The sequence below is a fragment of the Phallusia mammillata genome, chromosome 2, assembly GCF_965637545.1.
Source record: "Phallusia mammillata chromosome 2, kaPhaMamm4.hap1.1, whole genome shotgun sequence".
In the NCBI taxonomy this organism is placed as follows: Eukaryota; Metazoa; Chordata; class Ascidiacea; order Phlebobranchia; family Ascidiidae; genus Phallusia; species Phallusia mammillata.
In genome coordinates this window covers 1120246-1136864 of record NC_137253.1, presented here as the reverse complement: position 1 = coordinate 1136864, position 16619 = coordinate 1120246, and the positions used below count along the sequence as shown (strand labels likewise).

Here is a 16619-nt window from a genome sequence, read left to right as displayed (position 1 = left end):
TCAAATTAGACCGTAGTCAAAACAAAATCAAATATGAATGGCAAAAAAGGGTTAAGCTTTTTATTCCGCTGACCTACTTTCTAATTTCATTGTCCATGTTTGTTAAAACAGGAAAATGTCGGACAATTCAAATCTGCCCCGTTCATTGGCCACAATATGTCCATACCATCTCAATCTGACGATACTTTCCACTTCAGTGAATGGCATAATGTGCATTTTCCTGCGGCAGTATCTCAACATCCACAGAAAAAAGACCAGCTCTCTACCTCATTAACCCACCTAAAAGTGGAACCTGAACAAGTCAGTTGTGTATACTAATACCTTATGCAAACTGGTAAAACTATTTCAATCTTTTTTACACGTTCGCAAACAGAAAGATTTTGTTCACACTGATTCACAAATCATCAGTTCAAAAGGAGGAACGTTAACAGCGGGTGGTTGTCAAGTTACAATTCCGAATGATGCCTGTCATGACGAAGTTATAATCATAATCACTTCATATTATGGATACAATAACCCAAAGGTGTTGTTTGAAACTTCTTTATGAAAAGTATTTGTAAAATCCTACGTTTTATTTTACAAAAGAGGGACACACTTTTGTTTTCACTACTTTTACTTACAAACGTGGACTTGTTGAAAAGTTTATGTCCAAAAAAGTGGTTCAAACTGATACGAATTCACACACGTGACTGATATGTATTTTTGGTTTTGGAAAAGTTATCAGTTTATCTATACATTATTGCAATGCATTGATTTCCATGGACAGATGTTAAATTACATTTACTTTCACAACTTCGTTGCTGAAGTAAAAAAGCAAGAAAACAATTGCTTTTATTTTTACAGATTTTATCAGCCGACAGAGAAGACGACTTTGTCCGCCGACTCACTCCGATGTTGAAATGTGAACCAGAAGGTTTAAAGTTTAGGAAACCCATAGAAATCACACTCCCTACCTGTTACCGGAATTTCGAAGAATCTCCTGTTTCTGTCAGAGTAAGTGAAGTGCGTTAGTCAGTAAATAATTTATGTCATGTGTAAACACTTTACCTATATTCAACAACTTATACAATAATTATAATTCAAGTTATGGAACAATTCAGGTTTTCATCCTTTTTGATACAGATTCGCTACAAAACAAACAATTCCGCCTGGGAAGTTTTGACACAATGCTTGATGGACCAAACAACGCGATCGTTCACCTTCCAAACCGAACACTTTAGCATGTATGGCATTACACACTGGTTACTACAATACATGGATGTTTACATTACTAATTGAAACATTTTGTTTAAAGTTATGATGTGATCTGCACTGTTGGAAAGTTTGTTGGTTTGATGAAAGAGACGGCATTCATCTTGGCAGTTCCTTCTTACGAGGAAGAGATCGTATCCGAAATTGTCGCAACAGTTTTTATTTGTGACAACATTGAGTCAGCGAAAGATGTGAAGCCCCTCAACTGGGTTTACGACAAAATTATTTCGCTGAGGTTAGTAATTGAGACAAACACTACACTGCGTTGAAAGTATTTTACATTGGCCTGGATTATGTAGTTTGGCGAAAGTTCGGTTGTTGTAGTGAAATATAAAACTACCCCGATGATGTTAATAATATTAAACCCCGAATAAGCCTTGCACGTGCATTGCTCGTTGCATGTGTCGCCATCTAGTAATAACTTTTACTGTTTTATCAGAGTATGAAGAATATTGGTTTAACTCTGATAAATTGAACTAAAATGAACCTGAAATAAAATTGAACTAAAATGAACCAACGTCGTTAATCATTTGCCTTGTAAATTTTCTTAATGCAGAAATCAAAGACAAGATGTCGAAATCAATGTAAGTGCTGAAAACACGATAACAAACCCTGTGGAACATATTGCTACACTGGAGGGCATCAGAGATTCATGGCAGTTTCGCCTGACAAGACCGGAAAACGAAAACTGGAAAGACAGAAGCAAGGAGGTGAAACTGGAAATCAGTTTTATCAATTCAAATCAACCGGATATCGTCAAGTCTGTTTTCTTGGAGAAACGTCATTTAAGTGAGTAAAAAAATTGGCTTTATTTCAAGATTCTAAGCATGGTCAGTTAACCATGATAAAATCAATATAGGAAAGTTTTACGAAAAGCTATATAATATCTTCTTTTAATCCCAACAAACTAGAGCCTGTACGGCCTATACCTTGTCATTAGCTGCACTGGCGTGACCTTACCTGTGTGAAGCCAGTGAGCTATTGCTATTGCGCTAAAACTAAAAAAGATACAGTACTGAAATTTTGACACAATATTCTACGCCTTTAGAGCGTTTCAGCGCACAAACTTTCGAAAAAATTAATTTTCAGTTATTAATACGCGTATGTTGAAAATAATATTCATCGATATGAACGTCATAACGCTAGGGGTACTTCATAAAATGTCTTGCAAAGCCTTTTTCTAAGCGTATGCTTCAAAATAAGCCCAAACACAATGATCTAGCAACGGGGAGTCAAGTCGAATTATTAATAATAATATGCCATATTCACCCCCAACAATATCCAATGTGCGCTGGCCCTAAAATTTAACGCAGTTCATTGAAATTTACAAATGTTATTCTTTACACCCATATCTTTTAAATGAGCCATTACCCGAGCTTCTAGCAACAGGCACGCGGCACTAAAACGCTATCGAATATTCATAACCGACATCCCAAAACCGAAATAATTCCATCCAAACAATATTCAATCAGCTCTGGCCCTAAATCTCATCGCTACTCCATGAAATTTACAACTGTTGTTAACTACATTCATACCTTTAAAATGAGCCATCACTCGAGCTTCTAGCAACAGGTTAACTGTACCAAATTTGCGATTGATAATTCATAAATAATGTCCGAAATCAACCCAAACAGTATTCAATGTGCGCTGGCCCTAAACTTAATCGCTACTCCATGAAATTTACAAATGTTGTTCTCTACAATCATACCTTTAAAATGAGCCATCACTCGAGCATTTAGCAACAGGGAGTCAGCACGAAAACAGTGATGGCTCATTTTAAAGGTATGAATGTAGAGAACAACATTTGTAAATTTCATGGAGTAGCGATTAAGTTTAGGGCCAGCGCACATTGAATATTGTTTGGGTTGATATCTTTTTTAGTTTTAGCGCAATAGCGATTGCTGTCTAGCTTCACTCTGGTCGTGACCTTGGGGTTGAAACAGCGTGCACTGTCTGCAGCTTATCGGTATAATACTGTTACCAATAGTGTATCGTTTTAGTGTAAAACTTATATTGCTTAAAGACACAAAAAAATTAAAGGTTTTGTTTGGCCACTTTGAAATCATCTTGCTCACAGCTATATTTTTTCGATGCCTTGATGTTAATTCTGTCCGATCTGCTTTAAGCTTGTTGAGTTGATGTAGCCTACAACATAACGAATGGCTTGGACATCTAGTTTAGGCTGGAAAAATTCCGTTGTATTCCCACTTTTCCTCCAATTACACCCAACTTTTGTTTTCTAGCTCCACCTGCTCCGAACCAAGTTGCAAACATTGATGCGCGAGGCGGGGTGTTGCATTTTTAGAAGAGAAGTCTTTCACCCAGGATATTTGATGCAAAAAATGAAATACTTTATCACCTGTCTCACAGAGTTCAACGTTTTCCCCATTTCTTCTCTCCAACCGACTTATGTAAGACAACTCTCTTCTAATAACCCAGGAAACCGTTGATTGAGCACCTTATCGTCAATCACGGTTTTTATCCAAATACAACTCTAAATGTGGAAACAGGTTTCCAAAGAAACAGAATCAGTTGATAAACTGCCATAGAAAAAATATAGGCTATATTTCGCCTATTGGCATCGTTACAGAAACTGACGACAAATGGTTTTTGTTTACGTGAATAGCTGAGGCGACATAAATCGTTTTTGATAAAAGTTTGTTGGCCAATTGGAACTTTAGCTTATGGCGAATGTACCAGCTATCATATTATTGTGCATAACGTTCATATTAACGTTTGTATTTTCGTGTGCAAGAGCGTTCACTTCATACAACGACGGGAAATGTGTTTAACTTGTCATAATATGTTTTCAAAGATATACCATTTCCATTTCGTTCGATGTATAAAAAGTTTTGAGTCGTCTTGCTATTCTAGAATGTTCTGTACAACAAATAGTGTTTGTTCATTCGTTGAACTTAATTTCACCATTATGTGATATCGCTTCCTGGACAATTTTAAGTAGGACCAGCTCGTCGTACCTGTGGAAAAGCATAGCAGCTCGGTTTGGGCACTTTAACTTCAAACATATGCAAATTTGCCATGAAACAAATTCTATAACTTAAAGCGAAAATGGTTCACTTAAACTACGATTTTGCGTCACTACAAATAATTTAGTTTCGACTTTTTCGTCCTTCTACTTCTCCAATATTTGATTAGAAAGCTGGTTTTAATCCTTTGCCATCAAAAAGGTTTATTCAAAAATACAGAGAAAGAAAAGAAACGCTCTCTGCGTTTTTATCAGTGCAATGCAAAAATCCCTTTTTTAAGACATAATTCGCAGGAGAACCGCCACAATTATAGCACGTTCTAAGGCGCCTAGATTGATCTTGCATTAAGATCCTAACGTGAAAGGCACTCAGACAAGTGGCTCAGTTGCCCCAGCCAGGGATCGTTGTTAGAGTTATCAAACGAAGCTAAGCGTGAGATTAACCGCTGGTTAACTGTGCCAAACACAGTTTCGGTTTTCGTGTGGGAAGGTGATAACTCATGATTCAATCAAAAACATTTACCCTGTTCACTACAGGCACAGGTCGCGCCAAACGAGTTCCGAGACCAGGGGTGCACAACCTTTTCGGTGCGATGGCCGCATCGCAGATCCTTATTCCACGGACGGCCGCCAATTATCTGCTTGTTTTTAAGTTAATTATGTGAAAATGGGGCTAGTCCCACACACATAAACCATCTAATGGCGTCCAAAAAACAGGATAATTTGAAACTTGATCCACCAATTGAGCTATTTATGACATCATAATCTATATTGTGACGCAAGAGGTAAGTGTTTATTCGCATTGTTTGCACACAATAGGCGTATATAAAGTGTGGCGCACAGGGTTACTAGGCTGGTAATATTCTTTACAGTCTTACAAAATCTATTTAAAGCAGTTTGAAAGTCAAAATGTTTAGCAAAAGAGTGTTTTACGTCATGGCCGCCAGTGCATATATTTTAATAAACATGTTCACGGCCGCACAAAACCGTCTATTCGGCCGCAGGTTGTGCACCCTGGGGGCCTGTCCTAGAATCACTGCATACCAAATTAGCCGGCAGCGTAAGTAAGTGACAATATCCTTGCTTGTTTCTGCGACAAGGTTGTGTACCCCTGGTATAGTGCAATACCAAATTAAAGTTCAGTGAAAAGAGGCAAAAAAGGTTTTCAGGGAGTAAGGAATCAATTTGTTTTTCTGCTTTTACATCCAGCACATTAAACTCCAGTGACCCAAAGCAACTTCCACAGACAGCATTGTAATGTTTCAGGCTCTCTGGCTCACTCCAGTGTCTAAAATGTTTGCGACATTACAAGTTCATTAACGAAAAACTAGTATATTGTGTAGCTTTACAAAAGTTAGACAAAGACTTTACTGAATTTACAACATATTTCCCATTGGGACTGATATAAAAACAACAACAGCTGTTATGCATAGAGAACAATGTTAAATATTTTACAACCACCAAAGAGAAACAACATATTAACAGTCAAACTCGAATAAAACTTATTGTACAGGAGGATATGCATATTGCTTCAACACGAAATGCGTGACATCATGGCCGAAGAAGTTTCAACAATTGCTAAGCGATCTCTAGACAATGAACATCTTTTGAGCAGAACCGAGCAACTTTTGCTACTATATGGAGAAATATAACCCACTGAAAATGTTGATGAAATTTCAAAATTCCTTGTTTTTCACAAACTATTCAGGATACTTGTCACAAACTGAAATCTAAAAAAAGAAAAAATAGTCATAATGCAGTAAAAAGTTGTAGATTTAACAAATATTAAAAATATTGCACAAATTTACAAAAAATGCGTTTGACACAGTAAAATAGTTTTGGTGCAAAAATGGAAAATAAGTTCATCATGGCACAAATTTCAAAAAGAAAACAACAAACCTTGCAAAGCTGCACCGACCAAACTCAACCATCTGTACATTTTCAAACCAACAAGTTTCCACAAGTAAACTGCAACTCTCGATAATTGTCAGAAGCTCGGATATAATCACATTTATCACCAAATTCTCCGTGAACTCTACAAAAGTAAATTTGAAAGTAAAATCTTGGTTCCAGTCCTGCAACAATCTCAGTTAAAACAAAGCAAACAAGTGACATGCAAAAGAACAGTTGATAAAATCATTTGTGATTAGTTTATGAAAGTTTTTGTCACTAACATTAGCATTGTAATATTTAAAAATTGTTTAACTAAGTAAAAACTTTGTAATCTTGCAAGTGTTTATAAAATAATAAAAAGCATTGGCAGCTTAGAAAGGTACATGTTTGTAATGTTACTGTGTTAATAATATTTCTGGAAGATAAAATTACAAAAGGTGGCTTTCCTATATAATTCCCATTTTATATGTTACATGTCATATTTAACTTATTTGCTATACCCACCAATTGATCTACTATACACACCAATTGACCTACACCAGGGGTCGGCAACCCCTGGCATGTATGCCAATGTTGGCACGCAAGCTGGTTTTTCATGGCACGCCAACTGAATTGCGTGTTTATATTGCAGTAACAATTTAACATGTTACATTGCTTGTTCATAGGTTTTAATCGTGCCATTGTCTTAAAATACAGCCTTTCATGCACAAAACACTCTGCTTTCTCTTTATTACTGATATCTGCTGGCACAACCACTATTATTTAAAAAAAAGTTGGCGTGTGAGGTCATCAACACATGGAAAGAACAAGTAAATTGGAATGCATCGCATAAAAGTTTGTCAAACCCTGACGTACACACCTGATTGTTTTTGCAAGCAAACGAACAGGTTCCCACACACATGTTTCTATGAATTGGTTATCGTACGAAGAAGGTGCAATTACATTTTCATTCTTAAGGAAATCCAATACAAAGGATCAATCAAAACTTGAAAAGGTTTCTTCATGTTCCTCTCTTTTTCCATTATTATTTCATTTCATTGTGATATTTCGTCCATGGCCTGTTTCAAAACAGTAAAAGTTTTCCTAAAAACCCACTACAGATACTAAAAGTCATGGAGCAATTTTGCAGCAACGGTATCAGTAACAAACTGTTGTTCATTTAACTTTACATTACAAAATGTTTACCATTGACCTTTAGTAGCCTATGGTGTGCAGCAGTCAAATTTGCAATTAACTTTTGTCACTTTTTCAATAGTACACAGTCCTAAGTGTTGAACAAAAGTGCTTTGCCGAACTTAAAATTACTCCAGTATTGTTTCTCGAGTTCATCTGTCAAAAATAAAAAAGCTACATTGTGACATTTTAAACTATGTTTTGCAATACCTACAAGTTGACCTTCAGTAACTCTTCGTTCATCGCGGCTTACAGGGACATCTACTTTTTTTACAGTTACATTAATTACCAACTTTTACCCTGTCATATATTTACCTGAAGTAGCAGTTATCGAGTTTAATCACGTCTAAGGTATAAAACCTTCGCTTAAACTAAAAAAGTGCTTGCTAACATAATAAAACAGGCAGCATTGCAGGCAAAAACAGCTGAGACCTCCTGCTCTGCATGGAACCGCGAGTGTCCTTGGGACTTCTGTGCTACAGAATAGCTGTAATGTATAGTCAACATTTAACACACATTTACTTTATGTAAAGATAAGGACTGTATAGATAACCGTTTGTCCTTTTTGAGGTAAAAATGAAATTTTGGAACCCACTACAAACAACCATTTAAAACTCTAGCAGAGTAGGGCTTGTATTTTTGGAGATAAGGGGTGAAAAGGGACAAACTAAACTAAAAGTTAAAAAATACTGTAGAACACTTTACAGTGCACCAACCAATACAGTGTAAAACTCCTGGATCATGTACTAGTTAGTAAAGATAAAATTTATAAAAATTCACATTTTGGGGGGCTGTGGGTGAACCGCTGGGTCATTCTAAGTCAAACTTCCGGAGGATTAAACTTAACTGACATGTGTGTAAATCTTTCTTGACCAAACATGTGGAACAAACCAGTGTCAGACATAAAAAAACAGACAAAAACAATATGTAACCTTAGGAAGGGGACGCATAATAATATATCATTTGTTTGTAAGAACGATCCACACAAACCTGGTTTAAATCATCTGCTTTTCACTCTTCTTGCACATGGAAATTTTCTCACTTATTTCAATAAAAACTTTTCCCATTTAAATAAAGCTTCATCTAATTCAATTTTGTGTTTGCTGTTGGTGGATCATGTCACTGTATCAAGCAAAATAAATTTGATGAAAAAACATTGAAAACCAACAACTTGACATTTTCAAGTATCAAGGGAATATTTTCACTTTTTTGGTGTAAAGTACAATAAGCTAACTCTATAATGAAAATTATTGCCTTGTTTGCATCGTTATTGTTTACAAATCCATGTATTAATATACAGTATAACAATACATAGGCATCCATCACAACTTACTTTTGTTTCACAACAAAGTGTCAAAATTGCTGTATTGATCGATTTAAATCATTTTTGCAGCTTCCTCCTTCAGCTGGTTGTATTCATAAATTGTGGCTTCTCCATTTTAGATCAACTTCAACTTATTTCTTCCCTTGAAAAGAATTAAATAATATTGTAAACAAACAATACAATACATATATTTTGTTCCACAATTTACATTTCGTAATTCATTCCCGTACTAACTGAAACATCCAGAAAGTACTATAAATACAAAGCGGGTGGAAGCCGGAAATACGAAAAACTTACCTTAATTTGCAACACAGTGCACAGTCACGCACATTGCATGCATTTTGTCTGTGACATCACAGTGACACCGTAAATTATACATTCAATCATGGGATTTAGTATTTGTCTTGATTTTGTGGGATGGTTTGAAAAATTCAGTGTTGATTAATTTCCGATTGTTTGTAAACAAATAAATTGCTCAAAATTTTGAAATTCTTTTCCCTACTTTTTGACAATTTCAGTGAAACCACACAAATTATTTTTGCCTTCTTCGCTACAAATATTTCTCAAACTTGACAAAGATTGGATGAGGGAAACGATAAAGACACGTAAAAAGTCGTGATAAACTAAATTGTAAGGTAGAGCTACTAACACTGAGTTTCACCTTTGGCTCGACCTGGGAACTTCTGGTAGGTGGCGCAAAAGAGCATAGGCGTTTGCGGTGCTGACTCAGCAATTATTCTTACCACAAACCCAAATTGCTGTAACAGCACCATAAACGCCTATACTCTTTTGCGCCACCTACCAGAAGTTCCCAGGTCGAGCCAAAGGTGAAACTCAGTGTTAGTAGCTCTACCAAATTGTAAAGTGTTTGTATAGATGAAAATGAAAATTATGTTGTCGAATGTTCATGTTTTGGCAAGGTTGGAAAGGGTTAGAATTTTGATTTAGTTGTGGTAATTGTGAGGCAAATTTTCAAGTAAAGTGTGTCAAAGAGTAAAAACAAATTTATTTTAACTTCACGTTCAAGTTATCACCAATACGGTATTTATACAAGTAAAAGTATGAAGGTTACCATTGATTTTGACCGTGTACGGCTGTCCCACTTCTTTAAACCTCCCGCAGCCACGAGAGACGCTCATAAGTCCAGAAATCGCGCCACCAGTTTTCGCAAGAGTTGTCACTTGATGGCGTAAAAGACAAAAGAAAGCGACAATTTTAGAATCGCTCCTGAGCCATATACAGACATGAAAAAAACCTGATCGAGATTCGTGTTAAATTGTTAAGCATTTAATCAAAGGATTAGTGTAGCATGTTATATTGTAGAACTTTACTCTATCACATCCAACTCACATTACCATGCAGTCATGAACAGCAAATAAGAGCAATATGGAATCAATAGTCACAAGACGAGTTTCATTAATGTCATTAAACCTCTCACGATGTTAGGCAGGGTTTCTTTTTGGTGGTCGTTGTTTATCTACCTCCATTTTATAACCGGCTGTTATCCACCCATGTTGTCACACTCAGTCGCATTGCCGTACGCTCCGCTTGCTTCTCCAACAAGATTTCCGACTTCTTTGTCACGTGTTATTTGTAAACGTAGTTTTAAGGGTGCGGCTGCTGCGTCTTTTAAAATTCTGTCATATTTATGTACATATTCTCACATTGGCGTATTTTCAACCGCGAGGTTTTTGCAGACATTTCCCCATTCTGTGGCACTAGTGTAGTGTTTCTGTACCGTTACGTACCATTTTTGTATCCAGTTTCAAAATTAATTCAGTACAATAGAGTCCAGTGATTGAAATGTACACGATTTGTTTTCGCATCAGTCGTGTACACAACAATATCAAATCACAGCTCGATAATTTACAACAGGAACCGCCCACAACTCTTCCCGTCATAGACAAGTTTGATGGTAATATACTGTGCCCCATAATATGTTACATATTTGCTATAAAACTCGTGTTTCAGGATATTTGATTTTGAAAAAATGTTGTGTTGTGTCGGGTGTTCACTTGTCTTTTATCAGTCAACTGCAGGAATGACAAGTCAGGTCTGGATTAACTGGAAGGCAAAGTAATAAGGTGATTGGGGCATAAAGAGATGAGAACATCACAGAAACTAAGACAGTTACGGCATCACCGATAGAAACTTGAAAACATTTTTACGCACACTTGAACATCACATCACCTTCCGTATATTTCACAATGTAAACTGATCAATTACAAAACCATCGCGTTTTCGGATGTGGTTGTCGCCGGGCAGTTAGACCAAACCAGGAACATCTACAATAAGCCCTGACCGCTGCCTGCATTACGCGTCACGCCATTCTCAATAAACTTATTGTAGCAAAAACACTTTTAACAGAGCCAAAACACACATTATGTGATTTTTAAACAAATAAAACTAACTTGTAAGATGTACTGAAGTTTTTGTACAAAGTATCGATGCATAAAGATATATTGTTGAGGTGCAAAATAGATTAACCCCAATAAAAACAGACTGACGAATGCACCGATTCACACCGATTCACACCTGACATCTAGCGGACATACGAACATGCGATGGCAAAGCGAATTGCTGCAGACGATTACGACCGTCCAAAGCAAACTTCAGCGGAGATTCTAGCTCTTGAGCATCGTCTGGTGGATAAATATTCTTGCGTTTGAGTAGAATCGTTAATCAAACAATTCACGTCAATTCCATCCGGGCCAAACTAACTATCATCTTTAATGTGGTTGTTTTTCTTCTATTTCTTTCGTGCAGCAGTTTGAAGTTTTAAACGCTGTAACGTGACTTGGCGTTTGATGCCGTTTGGTTGCTTGTGATTAAGTGGTCATTACCTGGGCGTTACCTGTGAAGCGCCCTTATTGTGCAAATCAAATAACCAATCACAACACTGCACATGAAGTAAACGTCAAATAATGACGCTGCACTTTGGATAAGCGGAAAATGCTACAAAGTTCAGAAAATATTTCTGCTGTTCACAACACGACCAAATAACTTTGAATTTGTAAGATTTTTTTTAATTATACGAACATATTTGCAAGAACTTTGTTTGCAGTAATTGTGAAGCGTTTAGCAAACAAAACTAACATGCTGTTCGATAAAGATCGTTACACTCGATCCTTACAACTGGGACAGAAACAGAACCGAAATGTTTCAAGTCGAGTAGATCTTTGGTGGAAAACTGTAAAAAAAACATGACAAAAATGTGATATTGTAAACTCCATCACATTAAAACTTTATCTTTAAAAGGAAAATTTACCTTTTTTAAATTAGAAAATGTTTTTAACAACTATATTAACTGTGGTAAAAGTATTTGCTCATATTTCAAAACTCTAATGACTTGTGGAGAAAAAATGCCTTTATTTACCCAAACTTTGCCACGTGACTTTTTTACCAGAACTGCCTGCGCGACAATCACGAAAGTACACAAACTGTTTGCTCTCATAAACTTTATCTGGTGGCATCGGCGAGGACCGTGTGTTTGTGGTGGTTGGTGATGTGTATCTTTATTTAACCGAGTACGTATTAAGCGTTGGTTAAAACTGGCTTCGCGTTGCAACAAACAACGGAAAACATAAAAATATAAAGTAGTAGTGAGAGTAAAACATAATACGCATAAGCAGTTTTGTGGTGTATACCGCAAAGGGTTGGGCACATTGAAAGTCCCCACTGTCGTTAAAAGACACCCCTCGTATCAGCCCGGGCGCTTGGTGGAGTCATTCGTTGTGAGTCAGTTTGTGAAGTCATGTCTGCAGTAACAAAGGATAAAAAAATTTCCAGTTTATACAAGAGATAGTTTTGTCTGCAGGCGGTTTAGGTCAGAAGTTTCTTACTGTGATGATATTTTAAACAACTGTTAACAGATAGATGTACGAACATCACAAGTGTGAGGGAAACCTTTTGTTAGTGATTGGTCCAATTGTGTTGTTATATCCTTGGAAAAGATAAGAAATGCAATTTGAGCTAGTTAACAATACTTATATTAGTTTATCATCCTCGGGATGCACGGAGAAAATGTTTCAAATCATTTAACCTAAAAACTGTATGGCCCTGTAACGAACTTCTCGCGGCCCGGCGGTTGCCGACCACAGTTTGCCAGACACTGCCACTGCCTCATAATAACAGACCAATTGCAACTAGGCGATGCGCAGTTTGTCCATTTTATCGGTGAAACGCGAACAGCTCCTCTTGCTAACCACAATACACAACTTCTACCCCACACTAAATAAAAGTCATTTACAACATTCGTTCTAAAATCTGTTACAACAACAATACAAGGCCGGTACCCATCTAAAGCACTGGTGTTAACATGCGCTGACGGTTTCTGTAGCGAATTTGGGGTTTTGACACTAGACAAAGTTCCAATATACGTTTGTCACTTGCGAGGTAGGTTTGGTTTGAATGGGCGACAGCACGTAATGGAAAGAGGATTTTTCTGCCTTCTACTGAAAATATTCTGCCGGTTTTGTTTCCCAATTGCGATTGATGGAAACGTATAGTCTACCGGCACTAGACAGAATTGGCGTATTTTCTGTTTACCACTTGAAAGCGGAAAAGGTAATCTTGCTTTAAGTTATGAAATATAGTTTGCTGTTTTGTAAAAATGTTTGAAACATTTACACGTAGCCAAGTTGGGAATCAGTGACAGTAAAATGCGGAAAATGTTGAAATGTAGTTTCTGAGAATATCGCTACAACCTTCTGCTGCCAGTCAAGTGCGAGAACGTCAATATTTGGCAAAACGTTCTTTCCCCTGTGACAAAACCTGTTGACACACTGTTTTGTAACAACGACGTTCAACGTTTTTTTACCCAATCCCTTCGTTAACATATTGAAACGAAATAAAAAAATTATAACGTCAGTTACACGCCCATTTTAGTTGTTTGACGACGAATTGCGTGACTATTTATTCTCCTGATCACTGTTGTTAGTTCGACTCAACAGCCATAAACTGCTCATTTGTCCGCGTTAGTTTTATTTGAACAATCAGTTACAATCCACGATGTCTCATGTTACGACGTCATGTTGTCCAGCAAAAATCGGTTGTTCTGTGAGAATTTAAGGTTTATTGAGTAACTTAAAAAAGTTATATTCCACCAGTGGTGCCAAACAAATGTCGGCGACACGAACAGCTTATCAGGCAGAACTTTGTGCAGAAGAAAATTAGCCTAAAGATTTATTAAAATCTGTTTCTTGTTGTTTGCAGCAAAGCAATAGCGCAATAAGTAGATAAAATACTCAGTAGCATTTCATGCAATTACTTTTACAATGGCTTCAACAAACGAAGTAAGTAAAACTGTGATAATTTACAACTTTAGTTGTGTTACTACCATTTTTCGGACATAATAATATGCATACAATTATTCTTCAACCATAACAAACCCATTAATGGCCCGTTGCTGTTGTGCAACCTTCAGGGCTAATAAGTTTACTTTAAAGGTTTTTTGGTAAGTAAGTAAGTAAGTAACTTTATTTAGTACGAAATATCCGAAAAACGAAAAAAAAAATGAAAAAGAGAAATGTGCGGGGTAGCGAAAGACTCTGTGGTCACCGTGTCAGCTACTCCTTCTTACACCAAAATTTACACATACACACGCACGCACACGTTTGTACACACAGATTCACAAGGAATATAAAAAAAACTTGCGTGACCCGAAATTGTATGAAATGAACAAAAAAGAAGCACAATGTTTAAGTACGTAAAACAAAAGCTACGAACTACAACAAAACGACATGTAAAGAAAAAATGGTTGCAGTAAGCGAATGTAATTAAAATAAAACGAAAAGAGTGTGTATATGTGATTCAGGAAAAAAGTAGAGAGTATGCTGAAAATGAATTTGATTTAAGAAAACAATTATATGAAAATTTTGTACATGACGGTAGGAAAACAAAGCACGAAAAGCATTTTTCTTTGCTTGAAAATAGGACTTAATACGAGAGTGGCGTCAGTTTAGTCGCGCTGTCAAAAAAAGACACACAGAACACAGAGGCCAGGACCATATTACTTTTAACAACGTTGAAAAAAAAAACGATACACCAGAGAAAATTGGTCTAATGCACTCAATCTATATCATGTCAAAGATAGAACTGTACTGCCGTGTTGACCTTTGCCACACAACCCGATGAACAAAGCATAATAATATGAATTAGGACAAACAGTTAAGCAACAATACCTGTTTTGTTCATATTTGTCTAACATTAAGTGTTAAACAAAAAATTAAAATCAGTGTCTGAAGAAAACAGAACATTTAATGTTGCATAGGGGGAGTTTTTATTTGCTTTCACTGCTGATGAGGTTTACCAAGTGTGCCTTATATCCAAGAAACTAACTAACAACAAAAAGCAGAAAGGCGTGAGACAAAAAAATACATTTTACCAGTGGCAGTTCATTTCAAAACAGCTTTTTGGCTCCAAGTGTTTTTTAACAGGTTCTCTGTAAAACTGACAATTTATGTGGAATGATATACCACAGACCCACTGCTAATATAAAGCTGATTGATTGGTGATTTCCTCACATGATTTCGTGATTCATTAAATCAATATCATGTAAACATGGGCGGCTACTTACATCATTATGAGGGTATTTCCATACTTGTATGTAGCGACAAATAGTTGGGATGGAAAATTTTCTTGATTAATGGCTTTGCGATGTTTTAATTCACACTAAGCTAGCGCCAAAATGTTTCTCTTATTCTTGGACATTTAAGCAAGCTTTATTGCATGCAAATGCGCTGTCGCATAGGTTAAAAATTGTTGCGAGCACGTGTTGCTTTGCGTGAGTAAATGAAAACATGGGAGATTAATCAGTTGTTTTGTTTTCGTAAAGCTACGAAAATTGGACTGTGGCGACATCACATGTGACCTTGAGAAGTTTGAGGCCGGTTCAGGAGGTTTCGGGGATGTTATCTTTGGATACCACAATGGGTTAAAGAAAGAAGTTGCCATCAAAATATTTAAAGTCGCTGGTGCAAAACACAAAAAGTCACTGGTTGTGAAAATGTAGGATTTGTCAATTGTTACATACAAAAACTACAATAGCTATAATTATCGAAATATTCTTAAGGTTTCAAGAGGAAATGGAACACTTACTGAAAGCAGATCATAAAAATGTCGTTCGAATTTTCGGTTACGTCCAATGGTCTTTTGCAATGGGAATCGTGATGGAATACTGCAAGGGTGGAGATTTAGAAACTTTACTAATGGATACATCCAAAGAACTGGGCCTTGCTGTGCGCGTTCGCATTTTACACGAAATAACATCAGCAATGGCTTTCTGTCACAATTTGCCCGGCAAACGTTTAATTCATCAGGACTTAAAACCTGGAAATATTATGCTCACTGAAAAGCTTCAATGCAAGGTTGGCGACTTTGGCTCCGCCGAAATGGCAACTTACAGTACTTCGGTAACTGTGAATCCCTTGGCACGAACCAAAAAAGAAAGGCTCCAATTCACTCCCTACTACACCGCTCCTGAAAAACTGAAGAACCTTACCATGAAACCCAGGAAGGAGCACGACGTGTACGCTTTCGCAATGATAGTTTATTTCGTACTTGCTCGTAAAACTCCTTATCCACGTCTGGCAGAAGAAGAGCGAAGGGAGTTATTGGAGGAAATCAAGAGAGGTAAAAGACCGGACTGTCAGGAAATACAGGATTGGATACAAACTTTGGTCGGTGAAGACAGAGAAATCGCAGAGCAACTCCAACTACTGATGAAGCGATGCTGGGATCAAGATCCCACAAAACGTCCCACAATGACTGAAATCAGTGAAGAATTGAAAAATCTGTTGGAAAAGCAAAACCCCGAAAACCTACTTTCTCAAGTAGCAAGTGTTGCCAAGGAAATGGTTGTCAACCAACCATCCACCAACGAAAGTCAACGTGTCCCGCTTTATTATTTCTCACCAAGAACTGGACATTTTGAAAGTAAACCTTCATATTAAACACCACAAACAAAATTATTCTTTGAAAACAAACTGTTTT

The 16619-nt window shown here is 36.9% G+C and overlaps 2 protein-coding genes and 2 long non-coding RNA genes across 11 annotated transcripts in view; 2 read left to right on the top strand and 2 right to left on the bottom strand.

The window, feature by feature from the left end:
* LOC145214381 (uncharacterized) overlaps positions 1–16619 on the bottom strand; it is a 47459-nt gene that overhangs the window by 16816 nt on the left and 14024 nt on the right. The window lies entirely within an intron of this gene.
* On the top strand, positions 44–4421 carry LOC145214376 (uncharacterized). The gene is made up of 7 exons (XM_080082890.1): positions 44–300; positions 374–523; positions 844–993; positions 1123–1223; positions 1295–1486; positions 1808–2040; positions 3495–4421. The coding sequence occupies exons 1-7, from the start codon at positions 157–159 to the stop codon at positions 3554–3556; spliced, it is 1032 nt and encodes a 343-aa protein (XP_079939016.1). The 5' UTR covers positions 44–156; the 3' UTR covers positions 3557–4421.
* Positions 5007–9287, bottom strand: LOC145214379 (uncharacterized). Of its 8 annotated transcripts, none has more exons than XR_013857039.1 (8): positions 8925–9285; positions 8637–8769; positions 8294–8425; positions 7323–7790; positions 6990–7188; positions 6137–6272; positions 5895–5967; positions 5007–5525 (listed from the first exon to the last, which is right to left on the bottom strand). It is a non-coding gene; the product is annotated as an uncharacterized LOC145214379 (long non-coding RNA). The 8 variants fall into 8 exon arrangements; XR_013857036.1 differs by having other exon boundaries at positions 5749–5967; positions 8925–9284; XR_013857034.1 differs by lacking the exon at positions 5007–5525 and having other exon boundaries at positions 5550–5967; positions 7323–7459; positions 7619–7790; positions 8925–9283.
* Positions 15450–16579, top strand: LOC145215374 (ankyrin repeat and protein kinase domain-containing protein 1-like). The gene is made up of 2 exons (XM_080084071.1): positions 15450–15635; positions 15700–16579. Coding segments are annotated over exons 1-2 (882 nt in total). The 5' UTR covers positions 15450–15633.